General features: G+C 38.9%; 1 protein-coding gene across 13 annotated transcripts in view; it reads left to right on the forward strand.

The window, feature by feature from the left end:
* Positions 1-24,598, forward strand: part of SIPA1L1 (signal induced proliferation associated 1 like 1) — a 357,896-nt gene that overhangs the window by 199,554 nt on the left and 133,744 nt on the right. For all 13 annotated transcript variants that reach the window (XM_058567248.1, XM_058567256.1, XM_058567261.1 and 10 more), the window contains one exon: positions 19,206-21,006. In XM_058567248.1, coding sequence (XP_058423231.1) covers positions 19,509-21,006 — 1,498 coding nt within the window. In that variant the 5' untranslated portion in view covers positions 19,206-19,508. The remainder of the gene's footprint in view (positions 1-19,205; positions 21,007-24,598) is intronic.

Raw genomic sequence — 24,598 nt, forward strand, 5'->3', positions numbered from 1 at the left:
ATTTTGAGTGGAATCTCTGGACTAAACCATTTCTCATGACCTATTTATATATTGCATCCACATTCTTGATCCTGTTATTATTATTTTGTATTCCTTGCAATGCGATATGTTTTTATTCGTTCCTCCCTGCTACAGCACATGCTCCTTTTTTACTTAACTGCTTTCTCCAAGCTCTGCATCCTTGCTCCATCCTATTTTATCTTCAAGACTCAGCTCAACTCTTTTCTCTGTGAAGCCTCCCCTAGCTCTTGAGCAAATCTTAGGTACTTGCCCCGTGTATTCTTACTGCACTATGTGTATACTGCTAGTCATCTTCTTCTTATAATGCCACATGCTTTCCACAGTCCCTGACCCATGTTAAGTGCTCAATAAATATTGCTATCTATATTTTTCCTTCTTTTCTTCCCCCTTCATACTGTTTTCTTTTATAACTTATAAGGCAGTTGTACTTTTTTGTTCTCTATATTCCATACTCACTTTTCTTTGGTTTCCTGTAAACAGATGATTTAATTTTTATGAGGTGTTTTTTTTTTTTTTTAATGCCTGGAGGCCTGATTTGTTCCAACATGTACTCTGCTTAGAAATATGAGCAATATGTCTTCCCCTTCCTTGTGGTCATCAATTCTTGTCCTTGGTATTTTCTATCCTCTTCCTGACCCCTTTCTCCACTCATTGTGGCTGTTTACTTAATTCTAAAATAAGTACTAGTTACTTTCACAGGTTTTTATTAGTACTCTTCCATATTTTAGTGCCTTTTTTGTCTTTTCCTCTCATCCTCTGAATCATGCCCTCCATTTTTCTCTGTAGAAAGAGTACTTAGATTTCACATCATCAAATTGGCTTTAAGGTGCCTTTTTTGTCTTTTCCTCTCATCCTCTGAATCATGCCCTCCATTTTTCTCTGTAGAAAGAGTACTTAGATTTCACATCATCAAATTGGCAAAAATTAAAAGTTATTGGAGAGAATGTGGAGAAATGGGCCCTCTCTTGGAGAACGTTGATTCTTTTATATTTGTTCACATTTTCTCTTTTGGAGTTTCTATTTGGAAATTTTCCTTTTTATCCTAGTGTCTTTCATTTTCATAACCCTAATGTCTTTCATTCACTTTATTTCTCTAACAATTTTCCTTTCATTTTATTTCTCAATTTTTGTTTCACTTATACCACACAACATTCAGTTGGGTCTGGATGTTTTATTTTTTTCTGTTTTCTTATTATTAACTCTCCAGGTCTCTTGGAGACCTAATCATAAAGAGGTCATTTCCTATATGTGCTCTTAATTACAGAGATCCTGAATTTGGTTTTAGGCAGGAGGTAGGTAGCCATGCCTAATGGTTTACTAACGGTTCCATCTTTCATTTATTTTGTATTCATATCAAAATTAATAGCATTTCAAACATTCTTTTGAAAGTATACTCCATCTCTTTATTTTACTCAAGTCATGCCACAGGGAATATAATAATATAATCTATAGTGGACTTTTTGCCATTTGCTTTAGTGAAGATAGTGGACTCTTGGAGTGGAGTCAGTTGGTTTGCTAGCTGGCAAATCTTTTATCATCACACACATAAATACCCATATATGGTAAGATTTATTCTTCCTCTAAATATTCAGGCATATTTTCAGGACTTTCTTACTGATCTCTTATTACTTTTAATAAAAATTATGGAGTGTATGTTATTTTCTTGCATGTAACTTCCAAAGTAATTATGTTTTTTTGAGAACTATTTTATAGCAAATATTTATTTATTTATTTGCAGTAACATCGGTTTATAACATTGTATAAATTTCAGGTGTACATCATTATACTTCTATTTCTGCGTGGATTACATCATGTTCTCATGTTCACTATAGCAAATATTTATAAAGAAGAAAATGCTTCCTTCCAAAAAATCAACTATTTTCGTTTTCCCATATTCCCCTGAAGTCCTCGTACTTTTGCGTCTATAAATATATGTTTACAAAGTAGAAGATAGCATATCTGTTTCTTTACTTGACATTGTATCTTAAATTTAAGCCATGTTAACTACTAGCCAGCTCAACAAGGCAACAAAAGGAAAAAAATTATCATTTTGCAAATGATGTGATTATCTAACTAGAAAAATTAAAGGGGACCATTAAATCTATTAATACCAGTAAGAGTTCAGTAAGATTACTGGATATGAAATAAACAAAAAATTAATGGCTTTTTTAGTATACTAGCAACAGTATATTAGAAAATGTGATTACATGCATGATCCTGGTCAGAATAACAAAACATTATAATGTATCTCATAATAAGTATAACAAAAGATATGCGGTAACTTTATGGATTAAAAGATCTTAAAGAAGATCTAAATAAAGAGGAGCTATATTTGCTACTGAATCAGAAGATAATGTTTCAAAGAATTTAAAGTTTCCTAAATTAACTTATAAATTTTATGCAATTCAAAACCAAAACAAAACAACAGAGCCAAGAGAGTTTGCCATGAAATTTGACATAATGATACTAAAATTAATTGAAGAAATAGAACTAATGGGGTCAGCAGGATTTATTATAAGGCTGTGATATATGAATTGGTATGGCGTTGGTACATGGATAGAGAACAGACCATCCAAACAGAAGAGAGACCACAAAAAGAGACCTTCACGTAAATGGGAACTTGTTTTTGACATTGAATTACAAATCAGTATGGAAAAAGCAGGCTATTCAAGACGTAATGGTGGGACAGTATGGTAAAAATAAAATTATATTTCTATAAATAAATTCTGGATGAATTAAAGACATGCACTTTAAAGGAGACTTTTAAATTTTTAAAAGAAAATATCGGAAGACATCTGTATGATATTGGCGATAGGGAGGATTTTTTTGGAACAAGATACAAAAAGCCCAGATTATAAAGGAGAAGAGTGATAAATTTGACTGTGTTAAAAAATTTAAATGCATATATAAGAAAGGACACCTTAAACAAAGGTAAAAGACAAGCTACAGAATACAAGACTACATTCAGACACATATGTCTAACGAAGGATTAATATCCATAGTATATAAAGAAATCTTGCAAATCGGTAACAAAGAAGACAAAGACTTAGTAGAAAAATGGACAAAATATGGGTGGGTAAGACCAATAAATGAATTAAATTCTCACTAGTTATCAGAGAAATTCCAGTGAAAGCAACAAGAAAACATTTTATACCATCATGTTGGTAATAATTTAAAGGCAAAGGTGTGGCAGCAAATGATGTTTTATATGTTACTGTTGGATTGTAAAATTGTTAGAATCGCTTTGGAGAGCAATTTGATAGTATCTAATAATGTTGAAAGATGCTCCAACTGAAGGTTTCAGCAGTTGCCTTCTAGAGAGACTTTTACACATTTTCCCAAAGAAGATGTGAAAGGAATGACCATTCTATCATGGTAATAGCAAAAAATTGGAAATAACCAGATTTCAGTCACCAAACTGTAGTCTATACACAGAATGGAAAACTTAACAGAAGTTATTCTAAAGGATCTATATCTTTTTGTATCACCGTGAGTAAGTCTGGAAGACAATTTTGCGTGAGAAAACAAAGTTGCAAAAGAATATGTTCCAAATGATACCATCTGTAGAGATTTCATAAACATATAAAGGACTTAAGGGAAGGGGGCATAACATCTTTAGGAGAGAAGTTTCTCTGGAGAGGCTGAGAGAATAGGATTGGAAGTTGACATTTGAGCTATATTTGTAACGTTTGTTTGTGATGTGCAGCAAATTTGGCAGAATATTAACATTTATTAAATTTGTGTAATGGGTACTAGGTACCTCTAAGTCTTTCCATGTTTCAAATATTTCATAATTGAAAGTTTTCAGATTAGTCTAATAGCACTGCAGTCCCCACTTAAACGCGTCAGATTAAACACAGGCCACAGTTATTTCCTTCCCCTCCCAAGCCCTACACCAGTATTATTAAAAGAATATAAAAAGATACAAATATACAGGGACAAATAAGAGGAAAAGAAACAGGTGCAGATTAGAATTATCAACACAGTCGTGGTCAGCAGAGAGAGATGGATGTATTGTAACTAATTTAGTGATGTGGAGAGAGCTGACTGTGAATGCCTTTACAGAGAGATTCTAGAAAATGTTGACCCCTTACAACCCCAGAATTGGAGGCCCCAAGTAGCTGGGAAGATTGGACTGAGAGGTGAGAGTAGGTAGATAGTCGAGTCCCTTCCCTAGCCTGGTCTAATCATAAAGGCTCTGGAAACAGGAGAAATTATTTGAAACATTTTTTGCCGAGCTTGGTTCCCAGAATGCTGGAAGCTAGGCAGGAAGTAGAACCATTCTCCTCTAGAGAAACTAAAGTGTACTCTAAAAATGACCTAAAAATATTGGCATTTTTGGGTCCCCCCGTATAGAGGAGAAACCCCCTATCTGATGTAGGCAGAAAAGGAATATATTTAATGACTTGCAGAATCACTGGGAAGGCTGTAGAACTGGGTTTGGAAAATGGGCAAGAACAAGGGAGGTCAAGTGGCCAAGATAACACTCAGTCACACAAGAAAGCCGGCGTGGTGCTGCCCCCGAGCACTGGATGTCCAGCTTTGCACTGCCACCTCCAGCACTTTAATGGGGGTGCCACTGTGCACCATAGCCAATGCTGCTGCCACCAACCACCATGTAAATGGATTCGCTGCCTCATGCTCTCTCCAGACACTTGTTCACTTCAGAGTCCAGGATGTGCATATCTCATTGGGCTAGGGGCAGGTTGTATGAATGGCTAGTTAAGTAACAATGTGGCATTTTTAGTTTCTGTTGTGGAAGACAGACTCTATATAAGGCAAGGAATTTCCCTGGGTATAGGAAGAGAGCTCAGAGACTAAACAAATGCCAGGCAGTCCTAATTATATTTTCCACTATGTCCAGTTTCCCCGAGTAAACCAACTGCGTCCCTACCCAGTCCCCTACAGGAAAGCCCACTTAGTAGTCAACAAGCCTTGCCCCACACAGATATTAAATATAAAAGGATAGCCAGTGATAGCAGCAAATGAGCAAAAGCCTTCTGTGTGAGAGAGACAGTGAAACAGAAGAAAAGTAAATTGAGAAAATATAGACACTGAATATAAAACTTTAAAAATTAGTTTAATATTAGCAGGGATGAGACAAAATATTGCAGTCATGAAACAAGAATAGATTTTCTTTTTTCTTTTTAGTGGAAGAAACAATCAGAGGACACAAAATTTCTTCAACATTCAGTCCAAGAGTCAATGTGAAAAACTAAATAGTCTGGTTGGAAAGTGAATTTAAAAAAATTCTCCCAAGTACCTAAAAGAAAAAGAAATGGAGGGTGGGAGAGAAAAGACAAGAACCTATTCAGGAGGTTCAGTATCCAATAAATAGAACTTTTACAAAGTGAAAGAGAAAAGGAAGGAAATGAAATTATTTCAAAAATAATGATATAAAAGTTCACTTAATTGAAAGATATGTTTTTATATTGAAAAAACCCACTGGTTGTCTGATACAAGATTATAAAAGGACTCACACAAAGGCCACTCCAGCATTAAAGAGATGATCCTAAAAAATTCCCAAAAAAGAACTTGTAGTGTGTAAAATAGCAAGAATCAGAATATCATTGGACTTTTCACTTCCAACAGTGGAAGCTAGAAGATAATGAAATATTACCTAAAAAAATTCTAACGGTGAATGCTACACTACTTAGAGTTCTATGACTAGCCGAACCATCTGTCAGTTTAAGGCTAGACATGCTAAGACTCAAAACTTTTACCACCTATGTACTTCTTAGGCAGTTGCTGAATGAAGATAGTGGTCCATCAAAATGAGGGAGTAAAGTAAGAAAGAGGACGATATGAGATCTGGGAAGCATGGGATCTATCCCAGGAAAAGAGGGAAGGAGCTGTCAGGATGATGATGATGGGATGTTTCTGGATATGCCTGTGCAGTAGACCTAGAGATCAGCCGGGTTGCGTTGGAGTGTGAGGATGGAGAGCTCCACGAGAGAGGTCTCCAGGAAAAAGAAATGAAATTGATAGGGGGTCTGTTGGTTTGCTTCTCTTGTCAAGTTAGGAAGAATTAAGGGTAGGTATACAGAAACAAAGCAAATGAAAAAAAATGAAGCAGTCACTCCAGGAAAAATAAAGTAAGCAATTGAGCAAGTATAGCCACAGTAATATAAATTCTGATATAAATCCATATATATATATATATATATATATATGGTAGGTATGGCTATGTGATGTAATTATGATACACATACACACATATCTATACATACATATGTACATAGAATAGGGCAAGGGAAGGGCAGAGACAGATGCTGGAAGCATGTTTATTTCTCATCTTCCAAAACAGAACTTCAACAGGGAATATCTAAGATTGGTAAATCAAGAAATAACATATGAGCATGGTATTTAGGAACATGGAAATACTGGCGGAAACAGTGCTATGAATTGAAAGTAGTTGCTCCTGGGAGTGGAGAAGATGAAGTAAAGCACTACTGTTTTTTTTTTCTTATGTGGTGTAGTACTATTTGCCTTTAACCAGTGTATGCATTACTTTGATAAAAACATAAATGAAAAACTGAATAAATAGCATAGTAATGAGTATCTTTGTACCATAGGTTTTCCTTCTTATAGGTTGTAAAATCACTTCTCAGTGTTTGTTGTACCACTTGTTTTCCTATTCAGATGTGGTTGACATTTATCAGTCAGCCTCTCCTCAGGGCTAAGTGTCCTAAAGCTAAATAGGCCCCAGTCCCTGGCGGGAAGCACTCATGGCTTCATGGTGAAAAATCAGGGTGCTCTGTATGATTGTCTTTTGGGGACCAAGGATGTGGGGGAGTGTTGGGGACATTAAGAGATAAAGAGTGGATGCTAACAGCTCACAAGGAATGGAAAATCTGGCAGAGCTCCTGGGGCCTGCTGAAGGAATGAAGATTGCCGAGAGCTGGTGTGAATGTGAGCAGAGTCCTGGGGCTCAGCAGGGGAAAAATCCCATCTGCTTCTGGACAACCATACATTTCCAAATGTTGACAGAGAGGTTACAGAGCCCAAACGTACGAATATTTTCTGGTTTACCCACAATTCTTTTTCCTGAAAGAGTTCTACCAATTTCCATTGCCTCTAGCAACATGAGGGTGTCTGTTTTAACTCGAGCACCATTAACAGTGAGTACTGGCATTCCTAGAATTTTTCCTAATGGGTATAAAATGATGCAGTGTTGTTTTAATTTATATGTCTTTGTTGCTTATTATACCCATGATTGTTATAACACGAGTTAGGCTTTTTCTTGCACTTGTGTTCTGTTAAAAGAATGTTTCTTACTGCACTGTGTTCTTTTAAACCTGTTTTGGCTACAGTTTTGTCAGAAAACTTCAAAATCAGTTATTTTGTCAGAAAACTTCAAACTGACATTCCCTTACGTTTTATTGATGGCAGAGCTGAAGTTAATAACACATAGTAAAATCATAATTTCTTTAAAGTGCTTGTCAGGCCGGCCCTGTGGCTTAGCGGTTAAGTGCGCGCGCTCCACTACTGGCAGCCCGGGTTCGGATCCCGGGCGTGCACTGATGCACCGCTTCTCCGGCCATGCTGGGGCCACGTCCCACATACAGCAACTAGAAGGATGTGCAGCTATGACATACAACTATCTACTGGGGCTTTGGGGGGATAAAAAAAGGAGGAAGATTGGCAATAGATGTTAGCTCAGAGCCGGTCTTCCTCAGCAAAAAGAGGAGGATTAGCATGTATGTTAGCTCAGGGCTGATCTTCCTCACAAAATAAATAAATAAATAAAGTGCTTGTGTTGATTTCTAATTACCATAAGTTACCTGCAGTGCTCTCAAGGGATGATGTAAAAAGGGTATCAAGGCAGGGGATGGGATGGAGTGTGGACAACTTCCTGGAAGAGACTATACCCAAACGCAATCTTGGAGGAGTAGAAAGAGTTAAACAGGAGAACGAGGGATGTATGAGGGATGTGTAGAAATAAGCCAAGAGAAGGAGGGAAGGGAATTGTATGAGGTTGTGTTCCAGCAGAAGTTGCTACTTGGTTTCTCCTGAAGGTTGGTGAGTGCATTCAAGGTGCATTCAAGGCGTTGCAACTGGTTCTCTTTCCCTTTGGAGCTGAAGGTTCAGGGAGTGGAGACAGACTAGGCTGTTGATTAAGGAGATCTGTCATGCATTTGGGAAATTCTTCTTTTACCCTGAAAGTGGAGGGAAGCTATTGTGAGGTTTAAGCAAGAGAATGTAAGTGTTGTGCTTGCATGTACTTTATAGACACTCGGTACTGAATAGGCACAGTGATCCAATTTTAAAGCCAGTGCTAATGCAAACACACAAGACGACATTTTAAGATCAGACTTACCATTTCAGTTAGAGGATTTATTTTGCTTTGCCACAAAAGTGAAGAGGCTGGCGAAGAAACCAAAGAAGACTTCTTGCCACTAGGTTTTATCTGTGAACACTTGGTTGGTTTGCATTTTACTTAACTTTTTTTCTAGTTTGTAGAAAAGTTTGAATGATAATGAAAGTTTGTTGAAACGAACGTTGAATGAAAGTTTGAAGGATAAAGTTGATAAATTTGTGAGTAAAATCTCATTTAGAATTCAGGGACTTTTAAGTTTAGGGAGAAGAGATAAAAATAATTTTATTTGAAGGCTATATATAATGTGCGTTTATATTTGTATAGGTGCATAATTAGTAAAAAAAAAACAACAACAACCTGGAGGAATGTAGTGTGCATTGAATTAACTTTATTTCATTTGTTCTTATCTTAATTTTTGTTGACGAGTTGCCAGAAACGTTTGTACAGGGCTCCTACTTTCAGAACCAGGATATACATAAAAGATTCAAAATGTGTCAGTTGTGAAGTGTTTCATCAAGTATTCTGTGTCAGCTTGGCGAGGGGAGGGAGGTCCTCTGCCTCTCCCAACCATAAGAAGATTCTTTCATTCTTCATCGTCTACCCCTCAGCCTTTCCTTTCTGATTCTGTAAGTACTGGATTAAGTCTCTTCAGAGTGAGCTATTCTGTGCGCTGGATCCTCTCTCTCCTCTGTTCTTATCACTCAATGTCTGTTTTACTGTTTTTGTGTGCCCAACCCACACACAGTGTCTGGAAGAATACACAGACTATTAGGAGTGGCTACCGTTGGGGTTGAGATTGGGATTGGGATGTCTTGAAGAAGAGATGTATTTTTCACTTTTTCTGCACCATTTCAGATTTTTTTTTTTTTTTTTTTTTTTTTAAGAAGAAGCATATATTCACTCATTAAAAAAGAACTCTGACGGGCCAGCCCAGTGGCGTGGTGGTGAGGTTCTCGTGCTCTGCATCAGCGGCCCGAGGTTCGCAGGTTCGGATCCCAGGTGCAGACCAACGTACCACTTGTTAAGCCATGCTGTGGCAGGTGTCCCACATGTAAAGTGGAGGAAGATGGCCACGGATGTTAGCCTCGGGCCAATCTTCCTCAGCAGAAAGAGGAGGATTGACAACGGATGTTAGCTCAGGGCTAATCTTCCTCACCAAAAAAAAAACACAGCTTTGAAAAAGGGGGCAGTAATGGGGAGACTTTTGTATGGGAAAAAATTATTTGAGGGTAAAAGATAAAAATTATTTTGACCATCATTAATTTGATGGCAATAATTTTTCATTTCTGGTTTCTCTTCTCTGCCACCTATGCTGTACTAATCATCCCCTCTTTCATTTTCCTGTGAATGTGCTTACTTTGCTAGGATTTTTAATAACTGATTCTATTGTGTGTTAGTTTACCTTTCAGTTATTTCACTGTGATGGTGCCTCATTCAGTTCTGACTGAGTCACTTCTTGTTGCTGTTTTAAGAGATTTACTCATTTTTATGGCTATTTTTCATGTCCTTTGATGATGAGTAGATAGAAGGGAGGAAGGTCAAACTACTACTTATTTTTCATTTACTACTGTCTGAAGGCTTTTTAAGAGAGAACAATAAGGGGCCGGCCCCGTGGCTTAGCGGTTAAGTGCCGGCGCTCTGCTGCTGGCGGCCCGGGTTGGGATCCCCGGCGCGCACCGATGCACCGCTTCTCCGGCCATGCTGAGGCCGCGTCCTACATACAGCAACTAGAGGGATGTGCAGCTGTGACATACAACTATCCACTGGGGCTTTGGGGGGAAAATAAATAAATAAATAAAATCTTTAAAAAAAAAAACAGAACAATAAGGCTGAAATCTGTATTAAATTTTGGTCATGTGGACTTTTTTTTGCCATGTCTCCCTCGACACTGCTATTTACGGGATAACCATAATTACATTTTAGATTACAATATAAATTCTATTAATTTATCAGTTAATTTCTAATCCATTTTAGTAGAGGTCATGTGATTTTTGTTTCTAATGATTCCATTTCAAGGATACTGAGTTTAGATGTTTTGGGGATAAGGATTGGATGGATCTCTGCCCTCAGGAACCTAAAAATCTAATTGGAGAGAAAAGGCCCACGACCACGTGTAGGGTTAATCATGGAATTTCAGAAAGTAGTAGAAGGAGAGGCATTTTCAGGAGGGGGTGGCTGGTAGAAGGAGCGTGGATGGATCGGGCCCCTAGAACAGTGACCCAGTCTTCTGAGTGGCAGGGTCTCCATACGCACTGTAGTGGAGAACACCTCCCTGCAGGTTGCTGTAGGGAGTAAATGAGGTAATAACAGTAACTGGTGCATAATGGATGCTCAGACTGTAGTCACAACTGATGGCAGCAGATTGTTGGAAAAGTGTGTTCTGGAAGGACAGCATGGGGTAGCAGACAGGATAGGAGTCAGGGAAGGAGGCAGTCTGGCTTCAGATGTGGACTCTGCCCCTTGCTGTTTAACCTTTGGTGGGCTTACAGTTTCTGGCCCTGAGATACCACATGTGAGAAATGAAGAATTCAAAGTATTCTTTCTAATAATTGACAATTTTAAGTTCTGAATGTAAGGTCAGAGAGGGACACCTCCATTCAGGTTCAGTCGTTTGGCAGAGCTTTAGGAAACGGTGCCACAGTTTGTCTAGGGCAGACCTATTTCCTGCTGTTACAGGAAGAAGGAAGCAGACTGGGGGCAAGTGCCGCTTAGTCCTGAGTTCCAGGCCTAAATTACACAATAACGGGGTGGCAGTTGAGGAGCCACTGAAGGTTCCTGAGAGACAAGTGATGTGACCAGTGTAGCATGTTAAGGAACCTACTTATCAGTATTTTTTCTCCCACTGGATGTATTTCGGCTGGGTGTAGAGATTCTTGCCTGGGTTGGACTTCAGAAGTGATACTCAGGCTATACAGGGAGGCCATTTTTCTTTTATAATGTGTTCTGAAAGTAGTTTTTCTACCGTAAATGCTCTGACTGCCAGCTCAGTATTTATTGTGATAGAGCCCCCTCGGTTGTGAGCCTTTGTGTCCGACGCAGTCTACTGAAAATGGAGATTGTCACCTCATAGGGGTTGTGAGGACTGAAGGAATGAACACGTGTCGGGGAGTGAAATGGATGGCAGGGTCCTGCCCTCCTGAGCCCTCTAGGGGGTGAGTTTATTCTCCAAAATAAGAATACAGTGAAACAGACAAATAAACCATCTCTGATCTGTATTTGAGGAAATGCTAAGGCAATGTGGAGTGAGTTTGTGTTTTAATTTTTATCTTTTGAGTTAAGTTCTTGGTCCTTGGTATTTCAAAATCTGCTAAGTGAAATATGGTTACTATTGATATTAATCATGCTTAATGATTTGGGTGTTAGAGTTGTGCATAGAAGGAGCTTTATGTTCATCCATTGTTCTTACTCTTCGTAAGCTAAATTTAAACGTGCTTTTTCAAGTGCACTTTCTTAACTTCCTCTTGAAATATTAAGATTCAACTGAGAAAACCATAATATCTTTAATAAAGCCATTTGTGGCACTATCTTACTGAACCCTCCAGTTCCCACTCCCGTCTTCTTTTTCCAGTGAGATTATAGGGACTCGAGGGTGGAAATGTTCCCTCTTTGTCTCCGCCTTTGATAGAGACTAGGGCTCGGATAGTCCGTGCTGGCAGCCTGAAAAGCTTAGTGCTGCAGCTTCTCAGCTGCAGTTCATCACATGGGATCAAAGGCAGTTTTCATGGCTTATCTAATTTCAATCTGACGGTACAGTGCAGACCATCTCTTTCCCTCCTGCCCTCAGAGGAGAGAGTCAGTATTACTTGACTCTTCCTCTCTGAGGTAAATATACAGTTTCAGTTCCTTGAACCATCAATACCTCATAGCACTTTAATGATGCTCTCCAGAGTGTTGGTCTATAGTCCAGATGGTGACTTTCTTCAAATTTAGCCCGAATCTCTGCAGAAGGAGGATTGTGAGGACCAAGGCGAGATGTCCATGTACATGGGAAAGTAGATGCGTCCCAGGAAAGGAGAACGAGGGGTGATGAGCGAGTGAGTCCGTGCTCAGTGTGGGCAGCCTTACCTGATTTTCCAGGTCAGACTACCTTGTGAAGGCACAAAATGGAAGCTATTGGGCATGAGGAGACTTTTATGTCAATATTAATATAAAGAAAACATCTGGAAATGAGGAAATATAGGCAATTGCGTTAATCATCTGTATGAAGTAATTATTCAAATCCTATAGGTACTGCTAATCTTATAATCTCTAGGACTCTATACTTCGTGTAGCCTTCTTTGATTTCATTTTAATCAGGGGATTTAGCACAAGATCATCTCATTGGAAGGACCCGACATCTGTTGAATTGTGACTTGTTTGGTGATTTGAATGGTTGGAGGTTTAACAGAGTGCAACACTTCATATAATTAGTATTCAACCTATTGTTCATCATACTACATTCCCAGATCATATGTATATACATATTTTTTTACCAGCAGAATGATGGGTTTATTTTTTCTCCTAAATTTCTTTTTCTGGTTATAGAAGTTATACATACTCATTTTAGAAAATAAATAATGCAGACAAATACCAAAAAGAAAAAAAGAGAAATTACTCATAATCTAACTGTCTTAAGACAAGCATTGTAAATCCTTTGGTGAACTTCCTTTGGCTTGTTTATATATCCATATGTAGCTTTTTAAAAAACATAGGTAAATTTATGATGTATATACAATTTGTTTGTATCTTGAATTCTTCTATAACTGAGCCTCCTGGTCCCCGATTACTATGCATAGTATAGAAATGTTCTGTTTTTAAAAAGTGAGTCCATGGTCGAATCAGTTAAGAAATCTCTTAGTATAATAGTTAGTGTGGCTTTTTTTTTAAACTGCAGATTTCATGAAGCTTTTAATTTACTAACACATATTACCATATCCTAAGGGAGGTGATATATGATATGTCCCTGCCTTACTTCATTATGGAACCCTTTTTTATGGATTAATAACTTGTAGAATCTGAAGCACAGTTTGGGCAAAGTTGACAAGCGTTTCTCCCGTGTACTAGTCATTTATTGGTTGTCCCCAGCATCGATTTCTCACATTCTCTTTCCCCTGATTGTATTTGGTTGTAAGTTATTTAGTGCCAGATCATATTTGATAATCAGCTCTGTTCAGTACTAGGTCATAGTTTATAGTATCGATGAATACGTTTTTAATGTTTTTTAAATGGTTACTAAGGTACAAATCAGTACATTAAAAACACTCATTGGCTTCATTGATCTAGTCTAGTCTCCTGATGTCCTGGTGCCAGGCTTGGAAACTCGCATCTCAATGCCCCTGATCAGTTGATGAGCTCCAATTTCTTTTTCTTGAAAGTGTTACCTTTACTGCACTTCAGACACTTACTATTTTTCTTCTAATAATTCTGATTCACTGTTACCTTTTACTCTACTTTCTACCTTTCATCTTCCTACCTAGCTCCTCAAACCTAGCTCTTTTGCATTATATTAATTGCTTATTGCATAAGTTTAATCTTTTTTTTTTTTTTTTGGTGAGGAAGATTGGCCCTGACCTAACTTCTGATGCCAGTCCTCCTCTTTTTGCTGAGGAAGGCTGGCCCTTGGCTAACATCTGTTCCCATCTTCCTCCACTTTATATGGGATGCCGCCACAGCATGACCTGATAAGCGGTGCGTCGGTGCGCGCCCAGGATCTGAACCCGAGAATCCCGGGCCGCCGCAGTGGAGCGCGCACACTTAACTGCTACACCACCAGGCCAGCCCCTAGTCATATTTTAATATGAGCTAAATATTCACGTTTATTTCTGTTTTCCTTTATTTTGCCAGCTATTGAATCATTTCACTACCCATCAATGATTCCACCATGGAACTTGCTCCAGACCTTCTTTATTCTATCTCCCCTCTTCTGCCCTCATGCTTTCTGCCCAAGTTTCACATTGTTTCCTTCACTCCCAGCAATATAAAGTATCCTCAAGCCTTGCTAGGCCTTTGAAATGTATCTTTCTTCATTGAACTTGTTTGGTTATGACGGCGGGTCAGAGGCAAATATTATTCTCTCGTTTGGTTCTTACTCTGGCCAAACCAGGTGCCTTTTAAGTTGCTTTCCTATCTCTAAATTCAAATGTAACTTTATCTTGTTATATATGTTTTGTATCCATAACTTCTTCCTTCACTTTGGTAACTTCAGCACAAGTTATTTGATTCTACTTTGTCTCCATTGGTGTTTTTTTCAGATAGTAAACGTTTGGGGAGCAGGAACTAGATTTATCAACTCCTTTCTTCCCAGTTCTTCCTGCTTTTTGTTGAAGAGACAGACCGGAAATGAAAGAAAGGGGAAATTCCAGTCTAAAAAGTTATGTGCTGATTCATAAATCTGAAATCATCCATCACATTGCGCTGAGATGCTTGTGTGTGTTTCAGGCTAACCTGAAAGAGTGAGACCCTTCTGTCCGAGACGTTGCTTTTATGTGAGTGAAATTCAAGAAAGCCAAGAATGGATGTAAAGGAAATAGTCTGCCTTATTTGGTTATCTTAGCCAATCTAATGTTCGAGCACTGTGAAGTTATATTTCTGTTTTAAAATAAAGTTTCCTGTTACATTCTAAAGCAAGAATTCTAAATCTATGTATACAACTTCCTAAACTATTTACATTGACACTTTCATAAGTACTCATATTTTGTATCTCTGGATTATTGGGACATCTGTGTAGTTATTCCTTCTCTTGCCCAGAAACATTGAGTGTTTGAGGCTATACCAGTTAAGGAATCTAACAACATCGCATTTTGGAAGATGGAAGTATTTGATGAAGAATGCTACTTCTTTTTAGTGAATATACCATATTGTACTGTAAATTATTTCAGGACAGGAACTGTAGTTGTTGTTGGTCGTTTTTTGTCTTTTTCCCTTCCCACGTCTTTTGTGTTGCCTTTAAACTATTCCTTATGCCCTTGGCACAAACAGTTTCCCGTGTTGCCTCTTTTGTTTGGTTCCTTCAATTATTTATTGTTCTTACCCATTTATTTCTTGGAAGAAAATTATTTTCCCCTTTTCCTGCTTGTTAGTTAATTCACTGTAGAAAATAAATAAATGAGGAAGATATCAAATGAGCACTTGCCTGTATTTTATCTGGAGTTTAGGAGAGAGGGTTATGAGTAGAGATTTGGATAACTGCATAGAGATGACATTTAAAAGAGCAGGTACCTGTGACATCACCAGACAGTACTGCCTACCATGCAGATATCTCCCCAGGTGACTTCATTATTCTGTCTTCATTCAGTTGCACAGGCAACTGTGATCCAACCAAGTCAACACCCTGCTTTCCAGAGGAATATATTTCCTCCAGTGTACCCATGTCTGCTATCTCATCCTGATGCTCTCAGTGCTCACATGCATCCTAATACTAATACTCTTTACAGCCCCTTCCAAAAAGATGAAGAATGGTAGGAGAAGCAAGCCAAGGATACCACCCTGGAATCACTAGCTTTTACATGGAGGCCACCAATGATCCTGAGGAGTGAGCAAAAAGAAAGAGGCAAGAGAAAATGAAGAAGAACATGGTTATCATGCAAGTGCAGAGAAGAGAGAGTTTCAGGAAGGAGGGAGGGATCAAGAGTGTAAATGTCTCAAAGAGCTGGAATGACAAGCACTGTTTTTGCACCTGCAGCTTCCCCCCAAGGGAGGGACTGTTTCCTCAAATCTCCTAGCACCAAGTGTGTAGTCAATGCTGAGAGGAGAATGCAGAAAGGCTGGGGATGATTCAGAGGAGAAGAAGAAGCACTTCCTCTGGAAGATTTGTGTTATCAGAAAATGGTGATGGGTTACGTTGTGTAGACCTTGAGTGATGAAAAGACTTTCAGCTAGTAGAATTTGAGTGCATCTTCTCGTTTTCTGAGTTCCATGAACTCACTGAACTTAAACAGTGGGCTTGGGATTCTAGCTGAATGGATCTACCGTGGACTCAAATAGTACCTAGAGCTGTGAAATTTAACTTGTAACAAGGATATTTTTATATAGCTTACTCCTTCAACAGATGCAAGTGACATGCTGTAAATTAGTGTTGCTCTTCTATTTAATTCCATTGCTTTTTTACTGTATTTAATGATGCTTAGGCAGGTTTGCTGACAATTAGAACAATTCCTAATAATTTTCAGGATATATTTGCTCTTTCCATCAACCCTAAGGTATGGGTTTTAGGTGTTACTGATCTGTCATCATATTATACACCTGGATGACATCTTTATTTTCGACTAGTAGCTTAATAAATGCAACGCATATATATTTCTACATATGCTAGTCAGTGTCCAAAGTGTATTACTCATAAAGGGGTTTGATGGTATAAATAAGGATGGGGAAAGAGAGAGAGAGGGAAAGGCAGAGAGACACAGGGATGGAGAGAATGAATGAGAATAGGAAAGAAGGTCCTCATGACAGAAAAAATAAAAATCTGTTGTTGAACTTAGTTGTCCATGTTGAACTTCCTCAGTTTTTACAGGTCATTAAACTATGGGCGCTCTCTCCCCTGTGTGCCTATCTATAGTTTGAAATTAAAAGAAAACATTGAGTTGTTGTAATGATCAAGATGTAATAGGAGTCTTGGCATTTCTTTTAATTGTGAGGAAATTATGTTTAAATATAAGATTTAAAAAATCTCATTAAAAAATACAGAAGCATATGAGATGGTTCTGAAGACGAGATGGTTCTGAAGACGAGCACTGTCGTAGTGACCGCCAAGATTGAGCCTCTCCAAGTCTGTTCTCGTTACTGTATTTTAGTGCTGGCTTTCAGTTTCCTCCTACAATGGATACAACTTTACATATCCTAAAACAGACAGTTTGGCAACAAACTATTTTCTAAGGGAAGTGAAATGTGACAAGAATGAGTTTTTATCATGGTGTGATTGGTGTATTGGTCTTTTAGAGAATGAAACTTCTGGGAATGGTAGATGATTTATTTGGATTTCTGTGAGCTTGTAAGAAATGTTGAAAGCATCTGATTTTTATAAGAATCTACTTAGTATTATTCTTTATGCTAGTATCTTTCTTTGAAAGACATTTCATTGAAATAAACAGCTTTATTCCCCCTAGTTAGAAAATAGCTCGTAAATTCTGGTTTTGGTGGTCAAAAGATTTTTTTTTTGGAGACTGGCTGGTGTTTACTTTGCATTTTGGTTCAGTTGACTGCTTTTTCTTCCATCTTATGAGGAGCACTTCTTAAACCTTGGCTGTGGCCGCACAGGCTGCCCCTCACTGCCTTTGGAAGCAACAGTTAGCACATATTCCACTTGAAGGCTTACAGTTCAAGAGGAGCATGTAAAGTTCTGAAATGTAAAGGAAATCATAGCAATCTGATGGCAGAAGTATCTAGAAAGCTCAAAAGCCAGGTTCAATTAGGTAGCTATGCAAAACCATTATCCTCATCACAAAAGATGGGGAAGAGGAGCAACGCAAGTGAAAACAATTGGCGTTTATCTGACTGGCTGCCCAGACCAGCCCGTGCGAGCCCAGCTGGAGCTCGCTGGCCCTGCGTCCTGCAGGCGGCGTGCAGTTTTTGAAATACCCCTAAATGTTCCAGCCTTTAAATAGCAGCGAGGCTTCTAAAATGATGCTGCGTACTGCAAGAGAAATTAAAGCGGCTGCCTCGGAGGCAGGAAGCCGACTAGCGAGATGCTTAATTATCGTGGAAGTAAGTGCTTGTTACGCTGAGCGGAGTGCAGGGAGCGCGGGTCGTCCTCGGGGTGTCAGCCGTGATTTGTAGACAATGCAGCCCTGTCAGCGCAGTGCTGGTTCAGCAGCATCTTTCCAAACATGTATTTGGCAAGAATTTAAAGGCCACCTCTTGTGTAATTTGTGGAGCCTTGGAAAAGGGTCCTCTGCCTTTATTTCCAGGATGTACGCAGCCATGCAGGGTTTTGTACTCAGAATTTGTGCCTCTTGCCTCCTGACTGACGTGCTCATGAGGAAGTTGGTGTTCTTCGCCCGTCACCTGGAAGGATGTTAACAGTTCTCTGTCGTCTGTTGGGGAATATGGAGAGGTTTATCCAGAGCAGCATTTTGTTTCTGCTGTCTTCATAAATTAGCACCGAAGGGTGGGGTAGGTTGCAATGCGTAAGGAAATGCAGGCATTTTGTTAATTAGTGAAATATTTCCAGCTTTAAGAGTAGATGAAACTAAAGAAAGCTTGGGAAGAGGTGGTGGTGAATGCTGGATTCCTTCGGAAATATTCCTCGTTGGGGTAAGTAATAAAGTAGAGGGAAATACAGCAGAGTCCTAATGGATGTAATGGCTCCGGGAAAGCCCTGTTTATTTTCTCTCTATTGTATTTGCTGTTGCCAACTATGTTAAGCCTTTATAAAGAAACAAAAAATAAGTAAGGATTTTGAAATATGGAAGGTGTTAAAAAAGTGTGTGTTGCAACATATTCAGTAATTTTTCAATTTTTAGTGTTGTCAAAAAACTGACTACGCATTGCTCTAATTATTGAAACTCTGGTTATGTCTCGAACTTCTGGTCAGCCCAGTGGTTCATGATATTCTATATTGTTAGAGTCATTGGAGCCTGTACTTGGGGATAGGAGCCTTGATGTTCTGGAATGAGATTCCCTCTCCCTCCTAGTTATATGAAACAGCTTAATTAAGCTGAAGTAGTAATAGTCTTTTTAAATATATGTAATTTAAATGATGGATTTTATTAAATGCTTTCCCTTTCTTCTTTTCTCTCAAACCTGCTTTACGAAAAATAATGGGCTGTAAACTGTGAACCACAATCCATTATTGAGTCTTTTATTTCCTTGTGTCTGGTTTTGGCACTGGTGTGTTTATTTTTAGATGTATTTATCAAATGCTAATTCCAATTGTCCTTCTCTCTTTTAGAGAAACCATGGGATTATGGCAATCACAGAGTCCCAGTAATACAAGTTCCCTTTGGTTTTTTCTGAAAGAAAGCCATCTATTAAAGTGAAGCAAAGGAGCTGTTGTGGATTATAATGTTTTGAAGATCTGGATTTTTCAGAGGTTTGAAAATAAGGCAGCATTTAACCTTTTAAATGAAAAAGATTAAGATCTCATGCAACTGCTGTATTTTTTGGAAACCGTTCTCCAAAAGGGAAGTGCACATTTAAAACTTAGATATGATGGTCCTTTCTGCAGGGATTTAAGTCTAATTGCTTTTACATCATGACCAGCTTGAAACGGTCACAGACGGAGAGGCCTGTTGCCACTGAAAGGGCCTCGGTTGTTGGCACAGATGGCCCTCCCAAAGTCCACAGTGACGACTTCTACATGCGGCGCTTCAGGTCCCAAAATGGCAGCTTAGGATCCTCAGTCATGGCTCCTGTAGGGCCCCCACGAAGTGAAGGGTCTCACCATATAACCTCAACCCCCGGAGTCCCAAAGATGGGGGTTAGGGCAAGGATTGCAGATTGGCCCCCAAGAAAGGAAAATGTTAAAGAATCTAGCCGTTCAAGCCAGGAAATAGAAACCTCAAGTTGCCTTGAGAGCCTGTCCTCCAAAAGCAGTCCTGTGAGTCAGGGAAGTTCTGTTAGCCTCAATTCCAGTGACTCAGCCATGTTAAAAAGCATACAGAACACGCTGAAAAACAAGACAAGACCGTCGGAGAACATGGACTCCAGATTTCTCATGCCTGAAGCCTATCCCAGCTCTCCCAGAAAAGCTCTTCGCAGAATAAGGCAGCGGAGCAACAGCGATATCACCATAAGTGAACTTGATGTGGATAGCTTTGATGAATGTATCTCGCCCACATACAAGACTGGGCCATCACTGCACAGGGAATATGGTAGCACATCTTCGATTGATAAGCAGGGAACGTCCGGAGAAAGCTTCTTTGATTTGTTAAAGGGCTACAAAGATGACAAATCTGATCGAGGTCCAACTCCAACCAAGCTCAGTGACTTCCTCATTGCCGGCGGGGGCAAGGGCTCTGGGTTCTCTTTGGATGTTATAGATGGGCCCATCTCACAGAGAGAGAACCTCAGGCTCTTTAAGGAAAGGGAAAAACCACTTAAGCGACGTTCCAAGTCTGAAACTGGAGACTCGTCCATTTTTCGTAAATTACGCAATGCCAAAGGTGAAGAACTTGGGAAATCGTCGGATCTTGAAGATAACCGATCGGAAGACTCTGTCAGGCCCTGGACATGTCCAAAGTGCTTTGCCCACTACGATGTCCAGAGTATATTATTTGACTTGAATGAGGCGATTCTGAACAGGCACAATGTTATTAAGAGGAGAAACACCACCACGGGAGCTTCAGCAGCTGCTGTGGCGTCCTTGGTCTCGGGACCTTTGTCCCACTCGGCCAGTTTTAGCTCCCCAATGGGCAGCACGGAGGACCTGAATTCCAAAGGAAGCCTCAGCATGGACCAGGGAGATGATAAAAGCAATGAACTTGTAATGAGCTGCCCGTATTTTCGGAATGAGATTGGTGGAGAAGGTGAAAGGAAAATCAGCCTGTCAAAATCGAATTCTGGCTCCTTTAGTGGATGTGAAAGTGCCTCGTTTGAGTCAACACTCAGCTCCCATTGCACAAATGCAGGAGTGGCAGTACTTGAAGTGCCCAAGGAAAACTTGGTGTTGCATCTAGATCGAGTGAAAAGGTACATTGTGGAACATGTGGATCTGGGCGCATACTATTATAGGAAATTCTTCTTTCAGAAGGGTGAGTAGAGATCTTTTATTTTAATTTTCTTGTGCTGTACTTTCTGAAAAAAGCAGAGTACTGCCTATTAGGTTTTTTAGCAGTGTGACATAAGATTTGCCTGAATTGTTTCTCTTGGTGGTAAAATAGTTAAATAGCTATTTGTTGCAATGTATTTCTTTTTGCATTTTTTTGAGTTACTTCCTCCTTTCAGGTATAAAAATGTCTTGTACATTAAATAATATTTTTTTAAAATAAAAACCCTGTGATTTAGTGGATAAAATTATAGTCTGTAGAAGACTTGCTGTGTCACTTTGAAGGATAAATGTCATATAAAGTTGAAAATATTTTAAACATGGCTTTTTTTTAAGGGTTACAAAAACAATCTTAATGCTGCCTTTCATTTATTTAGCACTTTTACAGTTAGTGTGGGACCCTTTCTTTTCCACCTCAATGTTCTCAGCAGTAAATGGGAATTATAATACATTCCTATTCATTTCACAGTGTTGGATTATACTTTATGTATAGTTTTATCTCATACTTTTAAGAAAGGCCCTATGATTTATTGAAAAATAAGTAGTTTAAATGAACTCTTAAGAGCTTTCTAGTGGTGTTTTTGAGTAGCATTATTAATTGAAGAGTGAGTTTAATTCATGCAAGTACCCAAGCTAGGAAACAGGATGCTTGCCAAAGAAAGACATACACCTGGGGCCCATTAGCTCAGTAATCCTGCAGCCCGGTGCAAGTCTGCCTATATGCAGAGTATTACAGCAGTGTTTTGATTTCCCACCTACTGTTTTGGGGCTTTTGAATCTTATTTAGATTTATCTTCCAAATAAGGTTTTATTTCTAGTACTCATTATAGTTGTATCCATATCTCATAAATATCTGTGGCATAGGTCCTGGAGTCAATATGATAATGAAAATCCCAATTTCATTTTTAAGCAGTCTTTATTTTCTCAGAATAATTTTCTGGAGTTCAAATTTTAGAAATCATTTCTTTCTTATATTTCCTTTAGGAGACAGGATTTCTCAGTGTTCCCATCTTGGCATGTGGGGCCAGATAATTGTTTGTTGGAGGAGGGAGCTGTCCTGTGTATTGTAGGATGTCGGATGTTTAGCAGCACCCCTGGCGTCTACACCCTAGATGTCAGCAGGTGCCCCCTTCCCCCACCCCAGTTGTGCTGACTTAAAATGTCTCCAGGCATTGCCAGATGTCCCCTAGGGGGTGAAATGGCACCTAGCGGAGAGCCCATGCTTTATTGTACCTGCAGAAATTTTCTGCAGGTGTTTCTGAGCTGTCTATAGGGGAGGCCATGTTGCTAAAAAACTGACACATCGAGTCCAACATAAGAGAGAACATATTAGTTACAATCTTATTTATGTAGTAGTAGGCACTTTTTCCTATTAGGCAATGTGATAATATCGATGAACATTTTTGAGCACTTATTATGAACCAGGAACTTTGCTAAGCATTTGATATGACATGCATTTTCTCATTTCACCCCCTCTATGCCCACTCAGGTTGGTACCAATATTGATGGCATTTTCCAGATGAGAAAACTTGGGCTTAAGTGGTTAAGTGACTTACGTGGTTAAGCTGTCATGGAGCTAGTAGTGGTGGAGGCAGGATTCCACTTTTGGTGTCTGACCAGAGCCATGTTCTTAACCGCTGTGCTCTTCTCTCTACTATATTAGACTAAAGGGCAGGAGTATATTTTTATGTTTAAATCTGGTGGAAATTTGTTTATTTTTTTATCTTTCAAAAGTATGGGCTAAAAATTTGAACATCTAGGTTCCAGAGTAATCCAGCTTATATCATAACACTTCATAAATTTGAAAGCCACTAATCCAAAGTAGTTGCTAATTTGAAGCATGGAAAATACCCTCTTACCTAACATAACTGGAACTGATTAATTGGAAATAGTGGTTAAAGCAGGGAATCTTTAAAAAGTGTATGTCCTCAAAATATCTTAATTTCATTAAAATATATGAAAATATATTTGCCAAACTCTTGTGAGGCCAAGGGCTTTTCTTTGACCATGATTCTACTGTTTTGAGTTTGACGTTGTATTAATAGTGTAAACCACAAGAGCTAAAACATAGACACTAGCAAAGCAATCCGAATCTTACAGAATCTTAAGTTTTATGGGGTTTTTTTCCTTATTTTTTGTAGTTGTCTCAGCCACATCTAATCCAACAGCTTTCTTTTTTAGTGACTTGCCTTTACTAAGTCTTTCCAAAGCCTTCAACTTAGTTTTTAATAGAAACAAGATTTATCTTTTGTACTCATTCCATCAGCTTTCATAATATTTAATTAAATTTCATAATTACAGTAACAAGTCAACTGGGGTAAACAGGTTCAGGAAGACACAGCGGACTCTTTGTCAGTGTCAAGTCCAGCTGGTGGGAGTGTGTGTGGCACCAGAGATTGTCTGCTAGTGCCATGGGGCATCCGTCGTTGTGGTTCACAGAGGGAACTCAGGGCAATGGTTAATCCAGGACGCTGGTCCAGTGGAAGGCAGGTACAGAGGGCTCCTGCTGTGTTTTCTTGGGCCATACAACTTAGAATTTTCAAATCAGACAGGCCATTTGTCACAATATGATAATGTACAACAAATTATGGCTCTGAATAATCAGCTTCATTCGAAGCTGAGATTAAGTCCCCTAAAATACAACTGTATATTAGAAAATTTGTATATCTATACTTTTTATCACAGTATGAAATACAGTTAAATAATTCTGTCTTATAATTTTTTATATACAACTTGAGTCACTAAGATTAGTGCACTAACTCATTTTTCTTAATCAGAACCTTAAAGTGAGTCATGTTGTTGAAGGAGTACATCAATGTCAGATGTAATTTATCTTCCAGCAACAGGGTGTAGTGCTATTGACCTGGCTGTCACTCCAACCTCTTCATCACCAGATATTTTCCATTCTGCTGTTTAATGCATTCCTGACTTCATTGTGGCTAAGTCTCCGGGGGAAAACAAAATTCATTTTACTGAAGTACACTCTCCAGTGGACATTATATGTAAAATTTAATTCTATCAGCTCATGAAGCTGCAGTCACTTTTTAATATTACATTGTTTTTATAAACATCATTATTTTGCACATTTAGACTTTAGAGGATATTTGACCCCCACAGGTAAGCCCAGTCCATGGCTGGAAAGATGCTGGACCAGTAGAGGAATCCCACTGTTTGCACTTTTTAAAATGAGCAACACACCATCAATGTTGTTCTTTCCAGTCCTTTCTCTTGCTGCCACTCTTTGCTGTTTCGCTAGCCTGTGTGATGTTTCTGTTGAGACTCACTCAGAGCTAAATGACGGTAATAATATAGCTAACATTTATTGTTATTACGTTGTACTTTCTGCAGACCTCCTTACTTAATGCTCATAAGACCTCGAGGTGAAGCTGTCCAGCTCGAGGTGAAGCTGTCCTTATGATAAGTCCAAGTGATGCAACCACATCCTTCTTAGAGAGACACAAACTAGGCAGTAGGGTAGCATGAAGATTAATCTGGTCATCTCCCTTTGAGTACATCTATGTTTTATGTTTAGTTTGTATGAGGTAGTCACCATGATCAGAATATCAAGGAAATTTGTA

The sequence above is a fragment of the Diceros bicornis genome, chromosome 24 (assembly GCF_020826845.1).
Source record: "Diceros bicornis minor isolate mBicDic1 chromosome 24, mDicBic1.mat.cur, whole genome shotgun sequence".
Taxonomy (NCBI): Eukaryota; Metazoa; Chordata; class Mammalia; order Perissodactyla; family Rhinocerotidae; genus Diceros; species Diceros bicornis.